The sequence below is a fragment of the Protopterus annectens genome, chromosome 8.part1, assembly GCF_019279795.1.
Source record: "Protopterus annectens isolate FY-2018-M chromosome 8.part1, PAN1.0, whole genome shotgun sequence".
Lineage (NCBI taxonomy): Eukaryota > Metazoa > Chordata > Ceratodontiformes > Protopteridae > Protopterus > Protopterus annectens.
In genome coordinates this window covers 89642782-89663991 of record NC_056742.1, presented here as the reverse complement: position 1 = coordinate 89663991, position 21210 = coordinate 89642782, and the positions used below count along the sequence as shown (strand labels likewise).

At 37.9% G+C, this 21210-nt stretch overlaps 1 protein-coding gene across 1 annotated transcript in view; it reads right to left on the bottom strand.

The window, feature by feature from the left end:
- PABPN1L (PABPN1 like, cytoplasmic) overlaps positions 1–21210 on the bottom strand; it is a 237131-nt gene that overhangs the window by 133349 nt on the left and 82572 nt on the right. Inside the window, exon 6 of the mRNA XM_044081564.1 lies at positions 13171–13258. Coding sequence (XP_043937499.1) covers positions 13171–13258 — 88 coding nt within the window. The remainder of the gene's footprint in view (positions 1–13170; positions 13259–21210) is intronic.

Below are 21210 nucleotides of genomic sequence, written 5' to 3'. Positions count from 1 at the left end.
AGTGTAAATTTGATCTGGGACCCTCCTCCCAGTCTAGTGTCATTACCTCATTCTACCCAGTACAGGGAGAGCATTTGAGAAGGCCAATCAGCTTAGTTTCTGCTACTCCTTTTTCTCTTTCAAAAAAAAAAAAAAAAAAAAAAAATGTATCTGCTTTTACTGTATTTGTGTTTTTTCCTACTTTATTTTGCTTTTGCATCATCTTAAAAGTACTCAGTTGTATTTATTACTGCTTGGTGTAACTCACTGTAAGCCTTTTAGTTTAAGCACCTGGGCTTCAGACCAGTTTTACATTAGGAAGGTTTGTGGTCTGCACTGTAACAGGTAGCTTACATCCTTCTAAGTTGGGAACTGCTGATTGAGGGCTCAGTGTCTGTTATTCTAAAAGTGTATTCATTCTGGTTTAAGCACTTTGGCTTGAGGCCAGTTATTTTACATTAAGAGGGTTCGTGTTCTGCACTCTTATGGGAGGAGAGGCTGGACTCTGTCCTTCAGAGCTGGAAATTTCTGGTTAAAGCTTATAGTGCCTGCATATTTGAACTGCTTCTTACTGAAATTGGTACACCTTGTTTGCTGTAGCATAGACTAGATCCAGGCCTGCTGAATCTAGCTTTGTTTGTATAACTTGAGCACTAATCCAGGCATTCTTTAAAGTATTCAGTTGTATTTATTACTGCTGGTAGTAACTTGATTAAAGTGTAGCTATCATTTCTAAGTCTTTTGAATTAAGCACTTTGGCTTCAGACCATATGTTTTACATTAGGAAGGTTTGTGGCCTGCACTGTGGTGGCAGGACAGGTAGCTTACATCCTTCTAAGTTGGGAACTGCTGTTTGAGAGCTCAGTGTCTGTGTATTAGTTCTAGTTTAAGCACTTGGGCTTCAGGCCAGTTATTTTACGTTAAGAAGGATTGCGGTCTGCACTCTTGTGGGAGGAGAGGCTGGACTCTGCCCTTCTGAGCAGGGAATTTCTGGTTAGAGGCTTATAGTGCCTGCATATTCTAACTGTTTCTTACTGAAATTGGTACACCTTGTTTGCTGTAGCATAGACTAGATCCAGGTCTGCTGAATCTAGCTTTATTTGTATGCTTGTTATTTCCCTGAAACGCTAATTCCACCTAAAACGCGGCCTTTTAGCACTTCTGTGGATCCCTAGTGATATCTGCATTGCTTACTGTACTTATTTCCTTGTTTCACTTGAAAGAAAGTTACTGTTTGTCGTTTTTGCATTTAAGTTACCTGTAACACATTGCATTTAAGTTACCTGGCACTTGCTCACTAAAGCAATTATATAAGTCAGCTCTAAAAAATTGAAAGCACTACACCCTCACAAACTCCCCTTGAGTACCTTGTTCCCCATTGGCCCTTTTTTTCAATTATAAAGGAATTCCCAATACTATTCTAGCATATCCAAAGGTCAGTTGTCAGTCTCCTCTCCGGTCCAGCTGGTGAATCTGGGAATCCTGAGGCAATGTTACAACTGCCTCATGTACACAGACAACCCTCTCCTCCTCTCAACAAATTCCAACACATGTGAGAGATGCAACCATATAGCCAAACTGGAGGCTAAGCTCTCTCAACTCAGTACTGGCGTAACCAGTCAGGAGGAGAAGGAAACCACACTCACTACAATTCCAGTCTCACATAGACCTACCACGACAACAAACCAAACACAAACACACAAAAACATACTCGGAGGCTCTAAATAAAAATCTGCCTAAGCAGCAGAGACCTCCAAAGCAGACACCCAAGCAACCGCTACCCCAAAACAAAACACGTGCAACACATAGCTCACAAAGCCAGTGTGCCAAACAGTCACAGCCCTTAAGGCTAAACAACACACCTGATACACTTGTAATAGGTGACTCTATCGTCAGGCACACTGACGTCCCGTTCACCAGGCTGAACAAGGAGAAGGTCACGGTGAGCTGCCTGTCGGGTGCTAGGATCCACCACATAACACAAGCACTTAGGTCACTCCAAGGCAAGTACAAATATGACTCAGTCATTGTCCATGCTGGTGTGAATGACCCGAGACGTACCTCCCTGGACTACATGAAAAGAGACATAGAGGAGCTCTCCGAGCATGTAGCCCAGGCCGGTATGACCTTGACCTTGAGTAGCATCTTACCCTCACCAAGAATGATGCCACAATATGAAGACAAGACGATCACTTTCAACAATTGGCTTAAGTGTTGGTGTCATTCAAAGGGGATCCAATGCCTGTCAGCCTGGGATGACATGCTCGACAAGCCACGATGCTTCGCTAGGGACGGCTTGCACCTGTCACCCCTGGGCTTTCGGATATTGGCAAAGGCTCTTGCTACCCCCATAGTGCCTTTTTTAGGCAAGGCTCAAAAGAGAAACCCACCTCCATAGGTATCACAAGGGATAAGAAACTAAGAGTAATGCTACTCAACGCCAGAAGTCTAAACCTCAAGATGCACTTTTCAAACTCTCCTTAGCATGGAGAACATCGATATCTGTGCAGTAACAGAAACCTGGTTCAAGGCTCCCGAGAGCACCCCAGCACTACCAGGTTATACCTCAAACCATGCTTTTTGGCCACAAAACTTGGACCGAACCACAAAAGGAGGGTGAGTATCAATATTCGTCAAAGATACCCACACCTCCAGGTTGGTGGCACAGCACGAAGCATCAGAGACTATCCATGTGCAACTAACTGTGGGTAAAACTGCCTTCCAGTTTATAGCCTGCTACAGACCACCCTCCCAAACACAGGAACCCCACTTGGCCTTCCTGAGAATACTGGAAAATATGAAGGTCTCTCCAAACACCATTATATTGGGCGACTTCAACTACCCAAACATAGCCTGGGAGCATTACTCTAGCTCCAACACCCTAGCCCAAAGGTTCCTAGAATTTATAAACTGAAATGCTATGGAACAACTTGTTACCACTCCCACAAGAGGGGAAAACATACTGGACCTGATCATCACCAACATGGGGACACTATGCTCCAGACCAGAAGTGTATCCCTCACTGGTAAGATCAGACCATAAACTAATCTCACTGGATATTCACATCCTGACCCCACCCCCTGCCCAGAAAACCACAGTGAAAAACTTCTCTAAAGCAAATTTCACACACCTCAAAACCGAGGTGAAATCCTTCAAAGCCCCCGGGCCAGTGGAAAATACAGCCCAGACCGCAGAATCCTTTATAAACGCATTCTATGAACACCTTCAGGAATGCATGGATCATGCAATCCCAAATAAAACCAAGACCCAATCCTCCAAAGGCAGACGTCCTGTCTGGTGGACCCCAGCCATAAACAAACTATACAATAGAAGGAGGAAGCTATTACATGATAAGAGCAAAATCCCAAAAAGGGAAGGCATCTCTGATCAGTATTAGTAAAAAAAACTACGGGCACTCATAAAATCGTCTAAGGCCAGCTTCGAGAGAAAAATTGCACAGGACACTAAGGATAATCACAAGGCTTTCTTTAGTTATGTTAGGAACCTGGGTTGGAATTCCCAGATATGCTCAGAATTAGTCCAAAATGACAAAAAATACACCGAGCCCACAGACATTGCCAACATCCTAGCTGACAGGTTCAGTGCAAACTTCTCCCCTCTCTCCCCACCAAAAGGGCAAATATCTATCCCAACAGAGTGCTGCCCCCCTGACATCTCAGATGCTCAGGTAAGAGCCACCCTCTCCAAAGCAAAAAACACAGCATCAATGGGACCAGATGGTGTCCCGGGCTGCGTCCTACATAATCTCCAAGAAGAGCTAAACCCAAACATAAAACTACTGTTCAGTCTTAGCCTTACTACAGGATATGTACCCAAAGAGTGGCGTACAGCAACAGTGGTCCCTCTCCACAAAGGTGGTGCCTCAGCGGATCCTGGAAACTATCGCCCCATAAGCCTGACTAGCTTGGTCTGCAAAGCTATGGAAAGGATCATCATGGACCTCATAAATAAAGATATTGGGGACCTACAGACACTGGATCCTACCCAGTTTGGCTTTGTTAAGGGCAGATCCTGCCTCTTAAACCTGGTCGATTTCTTTGAAACAGTCACCAAGGACATTGACGAGGGGAAGGTGGTCCACACAGCCTACCTGGACCTCACAAAAGCCTTCGATACAATACCCCACTCGGGCATTATAGACAAGCTCACCAGCTTAAATATAAACCCCTATGTCACTAGATGGGTTGCAAACTGGCTCAAGGACAGAACCCACATGGTTAGAATTGCTGGAGCCATGTCAGACTCCAAACCAGTTACAAGTGGCATCCCACAGGGCTCAGTCCTGGGACCTCTCTTGTTCGGTATATATTTCTCGGCGGTACAGGCCAACACGGAAGGACTGTGGCTGACCAAGTTCGCAGATGACTGCAAACTGGGCGCCATAATCAACTCTCCAGCCGACACAAGCATCCTCCAAAAGGGCCTCATAGAAACAGACAACTGGTGCCAGATCCATGGCCTCAAGCTAAACGCCAAAAAGTGTATATTCATCCCCTTTGGCAAAAACAAAGTGCCCACAAATTACCACATAGGTGGTAATCCATTAAGTACAGAAGAAGTCATTAGGGACCTGGGGACCCAAGTTGATAGCAATCTTTCATTTGACAACCACGTGGCCAAAGTGGTTAGAAAAACATTTTATATAGCCCACCTAATCATGAAGGGATTCACATCTAGATCAGGGGAGGTCATCGTACCTCTTTACTCATCCCTCATCAGGCTCATAATGGAGTACAATGCCCCTTTTGGAATGTACCTTACCAGACACCTGCAGCAACTGGAAAGACCCCAAAAGTACCTCACCAAGAGGATCAAAGGGCTCAAACAGATGCCATATGCTGCCCGGTTAAAGAAACTCCAGCTCTACTCAGTGGCATACCGCCTGCTCAGAGGCGATCTGTGCCTGACGTATAAAGCCATGTCCAACCTGGAATTAATGGACATGCTGCACCTCAGAAAATCCAAATCCCATCGAGCTACGCCGAGAGACTTGAACCTCAGCACTGAAATAAATAGGACATGCTGGAGGGACAGATTCATAACCCAGAGGCTCCCTTCACTCTGGAATAAAATCCCAGTCCAGGTTAGGCAGAGTCCCACATTGACTCTCTTCAAGAAGAATCTTGATGAGTGGATGGGAGATCGTAGGTTTACCCCGGCTATCACTTCTGTGTCACTGTTAGACAGAGGCACAGTGTACTAACCTCAAAAAGGCATAGCAAAATTAATTTAAAATGGGTGGCGAAAGCCAAACACACTTTGGCTAGGCTTATAAATGCCCTAGGGCAGATAGCCTAGTATGAACCTATGAACCTACACACACACATAGATATAGATATAGATATATATATATATATACACACACACACACACACATATATATATATATATATATATATATATATATATATATACATATACACACACATATATATATATATATATATACACATATACACACACATATATATATATATATATATATATACACACACACACACACACACACATATAAACACACACATCACAGTGAGCCACAATACAAACATGGAAGCAGTGGGCAAAAAGCTGTGTAATGTACCTTTAGCACATATCCTCATTTAGTATTTATTGGCAATACAAATGTTCAGCTCTAAGGTGAATTTGGGAGCATCTAATGTTCCTATCTTCTGTATTGTGCTATCTTGCCTCATGTTTGAAGTCTGAGTTTTGCACTACTGTACATCATTTCTACTATACTATTACTGTTATTTCTTGCACTCTAGGTCTTCTCTGTAAAATCAGTGTTACAGAGGTAGGGACCACTCAGTTTGCAAATAAAGTGAGGCATATTTTATATGGCGTGACCTTGATTATGTACCATTTCAGACATGGTGCTCATATTGTGACCAATTAGTTGGAGCCCTGTTCTGTTTTAGTTACCATCTCTGTGATACCTGCAATTTCCTTACCTTGCCAGCACTCAGGATTGTAACTGTATTGTACCCCAAATATCTGACAAATGGACATCCAAGTGCTACCCCAGTTGGGTAGCAGCTATCTTCCATGCTCTGGAGTTTTAGAGCCAGTGGAGTTTTTTTTTTTTTGTTTGTTTTTTTTAAATAATGAGGATTGAAACATACAAGGTTCTCAGCAAGAAAGCACATCTTCCATAATGTGTGCAGCTATAGTCATATATGTAGATGCATGTCCCAAATCATGATGGTTTTGACACATGAATTTTCACCGATATCCTTATTGTAAATTCATAAAAACTCCTCACCTACGCATTTTTAAAGTTATTAAATTATGTAATTGCAAAGGACAATGAGGAAGGATGAGAACAATTAAACTTCAAAACTGCACAACTGTCATGGTTATGCCTAACTTATTGGAGATGTGGCATCCCAGGCATCCCAGGTTTAAAGCAGTGGGATGCAGCAAGAGATCCACATCAGTTCTATTTACAGTCTATTCATCACATTGTTATATTTTCCAACCATCATTTTGCCATTCCTTTCTATTTTCCAGACATTTTTGCATCCCACCCCATGTACCACCACCATGGCTAGTCCAACAATTTATTATTATAAATTCAATCTACTAATTGTATATCTTTACAATAAATGCATATTAACATCAACCTACTAATAAAATGAACTTTGGGAATCCTGAAAGTGAGTTAATCTGAAATGAAGTACCTCAGATTGCTACAAATGTCACTGCTTCAGAAATAATGGCTATCTATACATACAATTCAGCCACTTTTTACTTCTATATTTATGCTAATCAGTAAAAATATTTGCAGCTATTGGATTAAAAAATATGTAGTTTAAAAGGAGTTTTTGACTTTTATAGCTCAGCATTAATGTATTGACTGAAATTATATTCCAGACTGGACAAAGGTTAGTAATGGATTGAAATTACATTCTAGATTGGAGAAAGGTTAGTATTGCGTACATATTAGAAAGTACTACTACAGTATAAACAACTACAGATGGGAATGTAAGATGTTATATAAACCTAAGATTATACATGTTAAATACTCCATTTACTATTTTTCTATCATTATACCAGTCCTTCCTATTGCTCTGCAATGTAGCCATACTACTTTTAAAGTTGATTTTCTTACATATATTTCTGACAGTGTTGTACAATGTTCTAATATCCTTTGTGGCCCTTGGCACAAGTCATATCTGCAAAAGATTCACATATTCAAGTTATCAAATAAATATATAAAACAGCCATAGGCTGTTTGGAACATTTTTACAATACATCCCTTTACGACTTTGACAAAAATAGCAGTGTTGTGCATTACTCCCGTCTATATTGTAGGTACTTACCTTCCTAGTAGCCTTAATTACAAGTCACTGTTAATTGCAGGTATAGAACACTCCCTCACCTATGGAGGAAATCCATTCATAGGATCCCTTATTCGAAATTTGATTTTTCATTGCTAAACTGAACAATGGATATTCATTATGTGATAGTCACAGTTAAGAAAATACTTTTTCACAATGCATCAAAGAAACTGTAATGTCAAATACTGAGACATCACCAGCAGTAAGAAAAGTACTTTAAGGTACCTGGCAAAAAAGCCAGTGCTACTACCTTTAGAGCCATCACAAAAAAATATCAGATTGGCAAAATGGACACCTTCCCTCAAAGCTGGATATTTCAAGGGAGTTTGGAAAGCATGATACTAAAACATCTTAATTTAGTATGCATATCTGTTTCAACACAGGCATCAGAAACAGACACCTACAACAATGTGGAGTTTTTTAACCCATGCATATAATGCATTTTACCATAAATACATAGAAGATCTAAAGTCTGATATGCAAAGAGTAATGAAATAATTCCCATGTTCAATTTTAACAAATATAACAGAAAGAAAATGTGATTCATACCACAAATACAGTAATCATGTAATTATCTAATAAATATACTAACTTCTTCTTTTGGCTTTTCCTGGTTAGGGGTCACCACAGCGGATCACCTGTCCACTCATGATTGGCAGTAGAGTTTTACGGTGTGGAGTTGCCAGCCTGGCACCCAACCTTCCATGGAAGGCATACACATGCATGCACTCACGCCTAGGGCCAATTTAGAGTGTCCAATCCACCTACAGCATGTCTTTGGGATGTGGTAGGAAACCCACGCGACCACAGGGAAGACATGCAGACTCTGTATACCAACAAAACATTAAAATGAAGAGTATAAAAGATTACAAATACTAAAACACATCTCCTATATCAAATTTCATTCCATGGTTACAGTATGATTTACAGCAATATAAGGAGTCTTCCTTGGTTATCAGTTCATTCTTACTTTTTTATAAGCAATTTATATTAGTTAGAGTTTTCTTTTAATTGCATATTTCTTATTGGGAATCATTCTTTCTAATAAACAGCTGTAAAAATATCTTGCAATGTAGGTTTGCATTTTAATAATATTTTTAGTTAGACTGGGAAATTACATGAAATAATCCTTCATAGGTACTCAAGATAATTTTGTCCAAAATATTTTCTAATATAGTTAAAGAAAAACAAACTGTTTAAAAACATGAGATTCCAGATGTTGAGATATGGACAATGCTCTTTGCTTATGAAATTGATGCAATCTGTAGTTATGCTGTTGTAACAACCATGTCTTATCTTTGATAATACAGTTATGGTAACACCAATAAGGCACCTTTTATTTTTCAGTATTTTATATTATTATATTCTATCATATGATTCATGTTACACCTCCCTACTCACCTTTCTTTACTTACTTCCTAACTTCAATCAATTTCTCTCTGCTGTCTAAGTAAGCCATAACCCCTTTTTTTCTCTCTCTCACTTTACATTGCAATTTCTGCTCATGTTATAGTAATTTATCTTAAATTTCTGTAAACTGGATGGCATTTTTTCTAAATATTAAATGGTCATACAGGTTGGATCTATTTTTAACCAATGCTGTCACAGTATGTCTAAGTTTATATAATTAAACTATAGATGCTTTGTATTATTTTTGAAGTTTGTAAAATTATTTTTCTTAAAATGATTTTTTTAATACTTTGGAGCTCTCTCCCCCCAAGGCCTCCTCTGAAAATGGGTACCCCCCCACGTCAGACTTTCCCAGTAATCTAATGTTAATAAATAACTAAAAAAATATATACACCTAATTTGATGGGCAATGACATGGCTAACAGGTCACTGTCAGACAGCTGTCATCCAGGGATGTAATTCAGAAAGAAATTCATCTCAGGGGTGCCACGGGGGTCTGTGCTGGGATCACGTTTTTTTTTTTTTTTTTTTAACCTAAACACCATTACTGTTGACTAAATAAATATACTGACACCAGTAAAATTGGATTTACTTTAGTAAGTAAGAAAGTACAGTAGTTATTAATATGTTGTAAATCTGAGATATCAGATTGGGCATTAGGAAAGGGTATAAACTTTAGTAGTGAAAAATGCAGGATTATGTACTTTTTCTAATAATATATTAAAATGTTAGTATTTTTTCAGGACATATGTCTAGAGGAAGTCACAATGTATAAAGATTTGGGTATAATGATCAAGAATAAACTTTCCTTTGCTGAACACGTACACAAGATAGTCAACACTGCACTTAGACATATGGGTATCTTACTGAGAAATGTCACCACCAGAAATTAAAATTGTCTAATAAGTTTATATAAGATCACTGTTGGAATACAACTGTCTTTTTATGCATTTCAAACCAGGAAAGCAAATTAGAATCTGTTCAATGGAAATTCACTAAAGAGATTTACTCCGTGAATAGTTTGAGTTATAACAGAAGATGCGAACATCTGAAGTTATATCCATTGCATCACTGATATTATCAATTGGTATGTAAAACACAGAGATATCCAAGTTCTAAACTTTTCAAAGTGCTAAAACATGGTTATAAAAGCTTAAAAATATGTGAAATGAAGCAGAACTAAACAGAGCAGAATATCCAACACAACCACCCATTCCGATAATCTGGCATAGGTTACCATTATACATTAGGGGTTTAAAGAGTCTAGAACTTTAGAATTTATTTACATTGGTGGGAACAGATGTTTACAATTCCAAATGTAAAGGAGATGGTGTTCACAGGCCTTTAGGCCTTAACTCCACCACTGGACTTAAGAACTTATCGTATGTTTACAAAAGAACATACAAAAAATAAAAAGAAACCGATATTCAAAATTATGACAACATAAAAGGATGGCTGAAAACAAAAACTGATGTACCAAAATATATCTGTAAAGTCTAAAATATAATAGAACAGAAATGGAACCCAAAACAGTGACCTGATACATGATCAACTAACAGTACAAAGCAAAAAATGAAAATTATCCAATATGTTTTTATAAGATCCCTGTTAGAATATAATGAATTTATGAATACTGTTCAACCTTAACCTCTGAGCTTTTGTGCCAAGTGAATGAAAAATAGCTACAGTAATTCCCCTGCATAAGAAGTCCTTCCACAGATCCAGGCCAGGCAATTACACATCCAAATGTTTGAGCAGTTTCATGTGCAAAGCCATGGAAAGATTTATGGGACTTGTCAATAAGCACATAGGGAACTTCAAAAGACTGGACCCATCTCAATTTGCATTCAGCAAGGGCAGTTCATACTTACCCATACTGGTGGACTTTGTTTGAAAAGGTTACTAAAGCAGTGGATGAAGGTAAAACAGTGGACACCACATGCCTCGACCTGGCCAAAGCTTTTGACATAATCCTCCACCATGGCGTGGTAGAAAAGTTAAATAAACTGGGAATAAACTCTTAAGTCACGTGTTGGATTGCTAGGAGGCCCAAACACAGGACATAAAAATAGAGGAAGCTACATCCACAAAGACTCCAATCACCTGTGGAGTCCTCCAGGGTTTTGCCCTGGGACATCTTCTATTTGACCAATACCAAAAAACTCTGAATGACAGTCCGCAGATTACTGCAAGCTAGGAAAAGTCATTGAATCCCTAAATGTCTTCGCTATCCTACAGGATGTTTTGTCCCAAACAAATAACTTGTGCCAGAATCATGGACTGAAAAACTGCCAAAAAAATGCATTATCATATCCTTCAGGAAGACATCTACCTCAGAGAACTACCACATTGACAATAAATCCTTGAGTGTCAACCCAGTTGTTTGGAATTTGGGAACTTATGTGGATAGTAACCCAGCTTTTGACCAACATGTGTCCATTCCTGTAAGAAAGTCCTACTAAACTGCACTAACTCACACACAAATGGATTACATCTAGGTCTAGAGATGTCATTGTCTCCCTTTACTCAGCTCTCATTAGGCTAATCATGGAATATAATGCCCTCTTTGGCACGTATCTTTCCAGACACAGGCAACAACTGGAACTCCCACAGAAATACCTTACTAAAAGGGAACAAGGCCTAAGCAAAACACTCTACATATTCAAAGTTTTGTCACTATACTTGGTATCCTACAGTCTGCTAAGAGGTGATCTGTGTCTGTCATACAAAGCATCTTCTGACACATTACTGATGATCTACTGCACATCAGCAAGTCAACTGTCATCAGAAATACTCAGTCTAGATCTGCAACATCAACAGAATGGATTGGAGGGGCAGGTATACCTCACAGTCGATACTACTGCAATAGAACAGGCTCCCCCATTCACATGAATATGGGCAGGGATGAGCTTTGTTTAAGTGCAACTTGATTTTATAGATGGGTAATAGAAAATTTACCCAAGGACCACTCCCTGTACTACTAATGGACAGAGGAAGCTACAAAATATTTTATCCCCACACATGGGTCTCCTAGAATTCTCTATGGCATATTCCCACTTATTCTTGCTTGGGGTAATATAAAAATCAACCATGGAATGGATAAGACCAATCAAACACCAAACAGGACAGATTAATTCAAGCACCACACAAGAAATTGGCTAGCTTTAAAATGACTGGCAAACACAGCTAGCCTACTATAGTAGATAATCAATTATCCGAATGGCAATTATCCAAAAAGTCAATTATCTGAACACAGCCTCCCAAAGTTTTTGGGTAGGAAATATAACATCTGAATAGGTAAATTTTATATCAATTCACTTGTGCATGTTTTTTGAGATTGTACTCTGGTCATGTGTGCAAAATATTATTTTAATGGTTGAAAAGTGTATTCCCTCTATACAGAAAAAACACGATTTTAGAAGTTTTTTTATCTGGTTCAATGCATGTTTGATTATCCAAACTACCCTAGGGCGCAATTGGTTCAGATAATTGACTCTCTGCTTTACTTACCTCTGAACCAAGACATCAGTGCACTGTTTTACTTGACTAAGTAACCAAAATCCATAAATAATATAGACTACTTAATAAACTATGCTTCATTTTGAATATATTTTAAAACTTTAATATGTTTGAAAAGTTGTTTCTTGAAAAACATTTGAAATGCTTTATTGCAAACCAACTGTTTTAGTTAAATAAGTAAATTAAAATAAAGGGTGATAAGATGAAAAACCGCTTTATATGGTCACAGAAAGATGTGGTCACCTTCAATATGAAAAACACCCATTAGCAGTACTTCAGTGGTACAGAGGTTATGACCAACAATGGTCAGAGGTTTAGCCCACAATCTCCAGAACATAAAGCTTTTTTTCTGTAGGTTGTGGAAGAAAGAGTTTTTCCTTTGACTTGTTCTTAACTGCTGTTCAGCATACTGGTACTGTACCCAGAGGTAAAATACTAAATATTCTGTACAGCATGTGTAGAGCTGCTTAATGTGCAGCTTCTCACATGGAGATCAGTGGGTTTTGAATTTAGAGTCTGTTTTGAAAAATGGTTCAGTATTTTTTGCAGTTTAACTTTTCATGTTGCTGTGAGCAGACAGCTTCTTCCTGGCTTTTGAAAAATAATGCATTTTAATTTTAGCTGCTTTTATTCAGTCCATCAAAAAAGCCTCTTTTTTAAAAGTTACACTGCTATCACCCTTCTTATTCTTTGTCATGTTGTCTAGCGAGATGAACAAGTAGTTTGCCTTGCCAGATATGAAAAAATATTTACACCAGATCTATCTCCTTTAAGATACCATAAAACTGTTGAGAAGTACTGCTGTAGAACAGATGTACACATCATTCCGCAGTGTCTGAGCTCCCACTCCGTGCAAGTTTTATTTTGTACAAGAACAACTGTGATCAGGTCATGTTCTTACCTTTATGATGCGTCCTCTAAACAGAGACTCATCCAATGTTATTGCAGTTCTCACAGAGTCTTTTTCAACAAATTCAATGTAGGCATAGCTAAAAGTAAAAAGAATATATATATATTTTTTACTACATAGTCATATTCCATGGAATAAATGGATAGTGCTAAAACACTCAGCTTCATAAGCCAAGACAGTCTCAAAAAAATTATTTTCAATGCTGGCTGCACACTATGACAATAAAGAACTTGATTCATACCTATCCTCATGAATGAATCCAGCTTCTCAATCTGCTTTTAGACCTATAAGCTTTAAATTATGGTGGGCCTCATTCTCTGTTTTTATTTTTTCTCCTTATGCACCTATCCAGTAACATGCAAAGCCTCAGATGGAATATAGTGTAATTTCAAGTAGAAGCCTATGCACTACAGCCCAGTGTCTCTCCCATTGGCAGAGTTAATGCCCTGTACTACTGTTTCACATGGAAATGGTGTAGGAAATGAATGAAAATGACCAGTGATTTGGAGACCTCTCCTTGAGCAAGCACTGTAGGAAATGAAGGACAGATTACTGGTCTTCTGGAGAAAAGTCCCTCCTATATTTAACCTGTCTCCTCCTGATAACTTTCAAAACAAAGGAACAATATTTACAGGAACCATAGTTCCTTATCCCCTTAGTAACAGTGTGAGTAGTACATGGATTTTCGAATAAAAACTTCAAACTATGTCCTACCTTGTGAGCGAGTGGCTTATTGCCCATTTTACTATACACTTCACTGTTGTATTCCAGTATCACCCAATTTTCTGTCAAAATGTCTCTAACCTTCTGGCCAAAGGAACCAAAATAAGTGACCATAGAGTGAGAAAAATTTTGATTTGTTCTTACCCCTGCGTTAACAAAATTTTGTTCTAGCAAGGGGGCAAACCTTGTACCCCAACCTTCTGGGACTTCCATAACAATTTCCTGAACCCATTTTTCAGGGTAGCCCCGGGCCACAAACATGTTGATAAGATTACCAAGCTCAATCTTAAAATCAGAGAGCATGGAACACATTCTAGCACCTCTGATCATCTGCCCCCTTATAATGTTCCTCTTTACAAAATGTGGATGGTTACTATCATAAGCCAAAAAAACTGTTGGAATAGGTGGGCTTATGAAACACTTTGGAGGTAAACTTATACTGACTGATGTCTCCAGTGATCGTCACACATCAAGGTAATCTATGATATCAGTATAGAAATTGTGGGTGAACTTGAAATAGACACACATGTTGTTAATGTAATGACTGAAATTGTCCACATCACACACTTAGTGTTTTACTTGTATTTATTTTTATTAATTTACATTGTGTCTTTTGGGCTTGTTTAAGGCTGTTTTTTTATGGGTATCACTTTAATTCTTGATTGTTTAATAATGTCAGTGCTATTTAACTGTTGCAAGTTGGCAGGCATTTTGGTTTTGATAAAGTCCTATACTTGTCAGGCTGAAAGCACTTAGAGTCTGAAGTGGATTTAATAAATCTTCGTGTGCTTACACTCCAGTGACTGTTTATTTGGGCTTTCCTCTCACTTCTAAGAGGTGGTTTTGTGTTTTTTCTTAGTTTTCCACCCAAGCTACGTTACAATTTTTTTGGTGTTTTTAAGTGTTAAGAGGTTTCTCCATTGCGGAGTGTTAATGTGGTAACTACAGCCACTTAACTTGGAGTCTAACAGTAGGAGTGATTCTAGTACATCTATTTCCAAAGGAGCTACAGTTGTGAATGAACAGACACTAAATAATGAAGAAGGGAACCTTACACAGCTGATTAAATGTATGACTTTACAGTATCAGCAAATACAAAACACACTGGAGAAACTACAACTCACAGCAGCCTCTGCGTTTCCTTCACAGCCATTTGCAATGACAACTTCTGCAGTTACAGGAAGTAATCAGTAATCAGTGTCAATATGTCCTACACAGTGATGTATTTTTTCTAGTAGCTAGAAACAGACATATAAGATCTTCTAGGTTTTCTAATTGTAACACACAGGGGGTAGTGTATTTGGCTGTCTGTTTGGTGTGTCCCGCATTTTATGTGGGAAAAACTGAACGCACCCTCAAAAGGAGAATTTATGAACATGTATACGAGATGCAAAAAGCAAATTCTAAAAATGCCCTTTACAGACATCTCAATATCTGCCCTACTGCTAAGTTTCAGTTTCTAGTTTTAGAAACAGTGTTTAAAGACCATAGGGGTGGACCATGGGAAACCCGTTTAGAACATCAAGAAACTTATTGGCAAATATTGCTTGAGTCCTATAGGGAACCAGGTCTAAACGAATACACCTCTATCATGCCTTTACTAAAGTTAAAAGCATGTTGTATATAGAAACATATTTTTAGAAAAATGTATATTTAGATACTAGGCTTTCTTACTTATTAAGTAAATATATTTTTTTGGCATTGTTTTTAGCAAGCCTTTTTTAAAAAACTTTATTTATTATTCATTATTTTGGTATTTGTACACACTGATTTCGAAACCACACTTCCAAGTTCTATCAGGATTTGTGTGCTCTGTTTCTTTAAATTTAGAAATGTAACAATGAATGATAATTGAATTATTGTATCAATTATTTAGTATAAAAAGACCTTGATTATACTAAGTTCATTCATCTGAAGAAGTCACAGTGTGGACGAAAACGTGTCGAATTTGGATTTTACCTTCGTTAATAAATCTTTTGGAACCTGCTTTTTTGGGACTTTCTGGATATTTATTGGTGTTCAGCACTCCTTACACTGGTTTTTTGATTCTTTGTTTTGGCTTACCAGTGTTTTGGCTTCTTTTGGTTCTTAGTTACAGGAAGTGGAACTTCTGGTAGCCAGCGTGTTTCTGGCTCTACATTTACAAACAACATTCCTTGTGGTAAAGGGCCTGGGAGAGGTATTGAAGATATGAACAGGATTATGCGATTTGAACAGTGGCTCAACAAAGAACTCAATTTTCTTCATGATGAGCGACATACAAGACCTGTGGGCATTCATTACTGGCTACATACTTTTGAATCCAAGATGAGCAAGGTACGTAGTTTACAGATAGATAATGCATACCTTGCTGAATGTATTCGAGTCCAAAGAATTCCTAAGGGACTTTGAATGAGTACATTTCCAAATGGGTTAACTGTTGGTCAGCAAGAACTAGACGGACTACTTGCCACGTTTGACAGACATGGCATTGAACTTTTGCATTTCATTATTAGAATTAACAACAAAATTAAGGACTTGTTAGATGAAGTTAATGGTTTGAATAATGACATTTTAAATGATGCTAGTTTTATTAACTTTGAGAACAAATATGACAATATATTTTGTAAAATTGAACAACAGGTGAAAGAAAATGTTCTTAGGAAACGGAAGAAATTAAGAAGAGATGAATTAGAGTATAAGCAGAAGGAGGCATATTTACTTCTGAAAAGTTATTTTGAACCTATTTCAAATGTTAACAGAAATGCTAATCATGGCTCTGAGTTTGGTTCTTGTAATTATGATCTTAGACAAGGTAATGACAATGGTCACACAGAGTTCTTTGATTTTAATGGGGAAATAGATGAGGTGTTCGAACAAAAATACTCAGCCCTTCATAGATCAGAAAGGATACAAAATAGGAATAGAAACAGGCAAATTGTTTTTAGGTCAACCACAGACCCCAAGGGGACAGACACAGAGGGGCCAGAACAAGAAGGGCAACCGATTTTGACTAACAATTTGCAGGTTGAACCAGTGATTTCTTGTTTTGAGGGCAAACTTTTAATTGCACATTGATTCAATATTTACAACTACACTGATGTTGACATCACAGATACCCATTTTTCTCTTTTTTAAAAAAGAGATTTAAATTAGTTCCAGGTAAGAACATTAATATAGCAAATGTGCTGATTGAATTAAAACTATACACAAGAAAGTTGAACTTTCAACTGTATTTTAAGGACAACGATGCAAATATGAATAGGTTTAAGAAAAGCCTTTTCAATCCCCCTTTGCACCCAACGTTGGTGAATTTTGAAAAGATTTGCACTAGGGAGATATTAGGCATTCCACACTCAGAAAGATAGATTTTACAATCTTTGTAAGGACGAAGCATTACTTTTGAGGAAAATTAGAGAAACTGAAAACATCTGGATGGTTCTGGTAGAGAAGAATGACTATGCGAATGACATAGCTAGCATGCTATATGACACCAATAAATATGAAAATGTATCTAGGAACAAAATAAATATTGCACATAGGAAATTACTGTTGTTTTTGGAAGACAATTTGCTTCAGGGGGTACTTAACGAAGAAATTTACAATTTTTTATGCAATGATCATCCTTTTATCCCTACAGTATTCATTATCCCTACAGTATTCGTTATCCCCAAGGTACACAAGAATGTTTACCACCCCCCTTACAGACTTATAGTAGCTGCACACAACAGTCCTACTTACTCATTTGGAGTATTTGTAGATCTTTTACTCAAGGATACACTTTGTCCTATTACCCATGTTTTAACAGATTCCTTTTTTTTTTATATCAAGGATTAGGCAAGACTTTTTTGGTGTGACAACAGGATTTTCCACCATAGATGTGGTTGACTTATTTAGTTCCATTCCACACGATATTGTGTTGGAACATTTTTCAGAAGCCCTTTTGGAATATACGACACTTAATGGGGCTCTTATGAATGTTGTCATGGATGTTATGGAGATCGTATTTCACAACAACTATATCAGTTTTGAAAATTAGTTTTTCAGACAATCAAAAGGGGTTGCGATGGGATCGAGCTGTGCTCCCATGTATGCTAATTTAGTGATGGCATCATGGGAAAAGAGATACATTTATGACTCAGGTTTTGAAAGTGAATGGTTGATATATTTGCCCTATTTGGATGACATCTTTGTCCTCTGGAAGTGTGAGAAGGCAGTTGTGGACAATTTCAGTCATTACATTTACATTTGTGGGTATTTTAAGTTCACCCACAATTTCTATACTGATGTCATAGATTACCTTGATGTGACCATCACTAGAGACATCAGTCAGTATAAGTTTACCTCCAAAGTATTTCGTAAGCCCACCTATTCCAACAATTTTTTGGCTTATGACAGTAACCATCCACATTTTGTAAAGAGGAACATCATAAGGGGGCAGATGATCAGAGGTGCTAGAATATGTTCCATGCTCTCTGATTTTAAGACTGAACTTGGTAATCTTATTAACATGTTTGTGGCCAAGGGCTACCCTGAAAAATGGGTTTTGGAGAGTTATATGAAAGTCCTAGAAGGATGGGGTACAAGGTTTGTCCCCTTGCTAGGACAAAGTTTTGTTAACAACAAAGGGGTAAGAACAAATAATCAAAATTTTTCTCATTCTATGATTACTTAGTTTGGTTCCTTGGTCAGAAGGTTAGAGACATTTTGACAAAAATGGGTGATACTTAAATACAACAGTGAAGTGTATAGTAAATTGGGCATTAAACCACTTAACTCACAAGGTAGGACATAATTTGACATTCTTATTCGAACATCCATTCACTACTCACACTGTTACCAAGGGGACAAGAAGCTGTGGTTCCTGTAAATATTGTTCATTGTGAAAGCAACAGACATTTCAATAGGTAATCCCCTTCAGATAGTTAATTCAGTGGGAGGAAATTGTGACAGTATAGGGTTAGTATATATGTTTGTGTTTGTCAGGGATGTAACCGGTTTTACGCAAGTAAAACAGAAAGGTCTCTATGTAAAAGAATTTATGAACACCTTTATGACACAGAAACCCATAACAGTAACAATGGCCTACACAAACATACACTTTCTTGTGATGCTTACAATGGTTTTAAGTTTCGTATTCTGGAGATTATTTAGGGGTGGAAACTGGTCTAATGAAATAAGTAAGAGTGAGTTTAGGTGGCAGCTAATTCTCAATGCTAACAGCCCCCCAGGAATGAATGAACACATATCATTGATGCCGATTTTAAGAGACAGGGCATCCATTTTATAATATATTTTTTATACAGAGTTTAATTCCTATTGAGAGAGCTTTATTAAGTGTTGATAATCACACACTTAGTGTTTTACTTGCATATCCGTGGTGGTGGTGCTGCGGTAGCATTGTCACCTCACAGTAAGACGCTGTCCGGTTCGATTTTCAGCTAGACCGTCTTCTGTGTGGAGACATGTGTGAATGGGCGTACCTTCATTGAAGCTTGTGCATCAGGGCCGGCAACTCGGCACGTAAAAATCAACTGCCAATCATTAGTGGACTGGAGTTCCGCTGTGGTGACCCCTAACCGGGAAAAGCCGAAAGACACAACAACAACAAGTGTTTTACTTGCATACATTTTTGTTAGTTTACATTGTGTCTTATGGGTTTGTTTAAGTCTGTTTTTTTATGGCTACCACTTTAATTCTTGGTTGTTTAATAATGTCAGTGCTATTTAACTGTTGCAAGTTGGCAGGCACTTTGATTTTGATAAAGTCCTATACTTGTCAGGATGAAAGCACTTAGAGTCTAAAGTGGATTTAATTAATCATTGTGTACTTACACTCCATTGACTGTTTATTTGGGCTTTCCTGTCACTTCCAGAAGGTGGTTTTGTGTTTTTTCTTGGTTGTTTTCCATTCAAGCTATGTTACAATTTTTCCTGAATATTTAATACAGCATACAGTGATGGAAACTGTAGACTCATTTAAGGACCCATTTATATGGGTAGATTCAGCTATGAGTTTTTCTAATCATATCAACCAATTGATTAATGATAGTTATAGAACTATAGGTTGTATAAAAAGATTTATAAAGTCTAGATAATCAAAAATGATGGTCATTCTTTGTCAGTTACATTAGACTGAAACTGGAATATGGAATAACAATATGGAAACCATATAAGAAAACAAGCATGAGTAAACTGGAAAGAGTACAGCAGAAATATACAAAGGGTATCCATGGATGTGAAAATTTAAGTTAATTTGAAAGACTAAAATATCTGAACTTGTACAATGTCTCAGAGATATCTACTTGGAGATCTTACTCAAGTATATAGGCCATTTAGAGACAACTACCTCTGGGAATGTTTGGGGTTATCAAAATGTACTAGAGAATCATCAGATAACCTATGTAGAAAATTCTATAGGAATGACAAGTGTACTAATTGGTTCTCTGACAAAATAGCTGATGCATGGAACAGACTACCAAATTACATTAAAGGAAGTACTAGTTTAGATAGTTTTAAGAACAGCTTGGACACTTATTATGGGAACAAGTGTTTTGGTATATTGGCAAGCTAGAAGGGCTTTAATGCCCGTGCTTGAAATATCTGTATGTATGTAATATGAATCACACTCCTGATTGGCTGCAATGATTACTGCTCGGGTGCTCTAGCTCTGGGAAGTCTCATTGGCTGAAATGTAGAGCCAATGAGAACGAGGTTTCTAAAAACATGGAAGTTTTGCCATTGGTGGGATAGCATTTTGGCGGAATAGCAGTTTTTTTTTTCCTTGGAATTGCAGCTATTTTGTATTTGCTACTGCAGCTGTATAATGTTGGTGGAGGAACATAATGTTGATGGAGCTATACTACAGCCATTTGGGACAGTATTTTATTGCAGTTATTTAACATTGGGAATGGAGCTGTTTAGGACAGCATTGCACTGTAATTGTACAGTCTGTGTGTCTGTGTCTTTGTTTGTCTAACCAAGTTACCCTTACCTAAGGTACCTCCATTCTGTAAGTTACCAAGAATTAATAATCCTAGTCAGTTTCATAATAATGCCAGTTATTGAAGTTTCATAATTATATAGGTTCATAGGTGTGTACTAGGCTAATGGCCGTGGAGCCTTTACAAGCCTAGCCTATAGGATTTCCTTGGCATCATGCCACCCGACCTTAGTTTCCAGTGCCTCTGTCGAGTAGAGCCACTGGAGTGATCCACGGGGTGAATTTTCTATTTCCCATCCATTCATCAAGATTTCTCTTGAAGAGGGCCAGTGAGATGCTGTATTTGACATGTATGGGAAGTCTCTTCTATAGCATGGACAGTCTCTG